This window comes from Pundamilia nyererei, unplaced genomic scaffold (genome assembly GCF_000239375.1).
Source record: "Pundamilia nyererei isolate P.nyererei 1_Seehausen unplaced genomic scaffold, PunNye1.0 scaffold00171, whole genome shotgun sequence".
Taxonomy (NCBI): Eukaryota; Metazoa; Chordata; class Actinopteri; order Cichliformes; family Cichlidae; genus Pundamilia; species Pundamilia nyererei.
In genome coordinates, this window is record NW_005187572.1 from 1286858 (window position 1) to 1288420 (window position 1563).

At 39.2% G+C, this 1563-nt stretch overlaps 1 protein-coding gene across 1 annotated transcript in view; it reads right to left on the reverse strand.

Moving 5' to 3' along the window:
* The window catches only part of dnah6 (dynein, axonemal, heavy chain 6), a 57642-nt gene that overhangs the window by 7254 nt on the left and 48825 nt on the right, over positions 1-1563 (reverse strand). The window contains exons 67-71 of the mRNA XM_013914100.1: positions 1262-1381; positions 985-1106; positions 537-666; positions 260-387; positions 9-38 (exon numbers count right to left, since the gene is read on the reverse strand). Of these exons, the coding sequence (XP_013769554.1) occupies positions 9-38; positions 260-387; positions 537-666; positions 985-1106; positions 1262-1381 (530 nt within the window). The remainder of the gene's footprint in view (positions 1-8; positions 39-259; positions 388-536; positions 667-984; positions 1107-1261; positions 1382-1563) is intronic.

Here is a 1563-nt window from a genome sequence, read left to right on the forward strand (position 1 = left end):
AGACCTGCTATTGCCTTTTGCAGAGTGATAAGAGACATCTACGAAAAAGAAAGTGAGAATAACACATCACAGTAACGACAGATTCCGAAAAATGTTATTTCTGAAACTAAACAGAACGCATATTTTCGATTGTTCAGGTTTTTTTCTATTTGAATGTTTCTCTAAGATCAAGTAAATAAACAACAATCCAAAGAAAACAACTCCTGAAGTGGTCATGAGATGATCTCCACCAATTAAATGTGTGTGGTTTTTACGTCACCCTGAGAACTTTAAGCAAGTTGTTGAATCGGTCTGCTTCTTGGGCCAAAACAGTTGTGAGGGAGTTCAGGTGCCCATTGGTGTCTTTGATAAACAGTGTGTCAATTGCTTCATCCATGTCCAGTCGCTCTGCACTCCAAAAGAAAGACAAGTTCACAAAGAGACAAAAGACAACACAAACCAATGAAAACATGGGGAAAAAGAGTGAGTGTAATAATGCAAAGTCTCAGCAGTAACTGAGATCGATGTGCAGGTGAATCTATGTGGGGTCAGCGTACCGGGCAGTTTGGCTAGAATCAGCTCGGCGAGCTCGCAGACTATGTCATCGTTACTCTTAGCTCCATGTTGCGCTGAAGAACGAGGACTAACATCCAGTATGGTATTGATCAGAGTTATAGTTTCTTGACGCTGCAGAGGCAAACACACACACACACACACACACACACACACACACACACACACACACTCATGTATTGATATTTTATCATAGCACTCCCAAAGCTCATAAACTGCATGAGAAACATAAGTTTAAATCACTAAAAGGACCACCAGCCATTTCTTATAATTGCTGTGAAGTGAAAAATTTAACAAATTTTGAAAAACTACGTATAAATAAGAAATTGCACAGTCATTTATATTTAAGAGAACAACTGGCAGTCTGGTATAAAATAGAGACAGAGACATTTGCTTGTAATGTACTGGTATTGTTACAGTATTGTTCTTCACCTGAAAAGCCAAGTTGGCATTCTCATGCATACCAAAGACCTCAGGATCATCAATGATTGGAAGATTCTCAATATACTTCTTATATTGTTCGAGTTCATCTGACTCTGGAGCGTAGTAAACACCTTACAGGGAGAAAACCATTAATTGAGATATATGCATAGCGTTCACTGTGCATACACGCCCGTACATACACATGTACACATACACACACATACATGTACACACACACACACACACACACACATATACATACAAAAGAGGGCAGAAAGAACAATACCTGAGGGGGAGTAGGTGTAGCCAGGCTGCAGAGTTTCTGGAGAAAAAAAGCCTTTGAGGATTGTCCTTAGGCACCGTTGGTCCCAGGCATCCGTCACTCTCCCTCCATACGTGATCTCACCTGAAGAGAAAAAAAACACAGTAGGATTTGAGATATTTCATGGCTTTCTTTGTTTATGAATGCAGGAGATATTGCTTTTAAAGACCAGACCCTCTTCTAGTTTCAGTTGATCAAAATCTCACTCAGAATCAGAAAAATAAAAAAGTTATGGAAAAAACAGCAACAACTTTAAACTAAAAAAT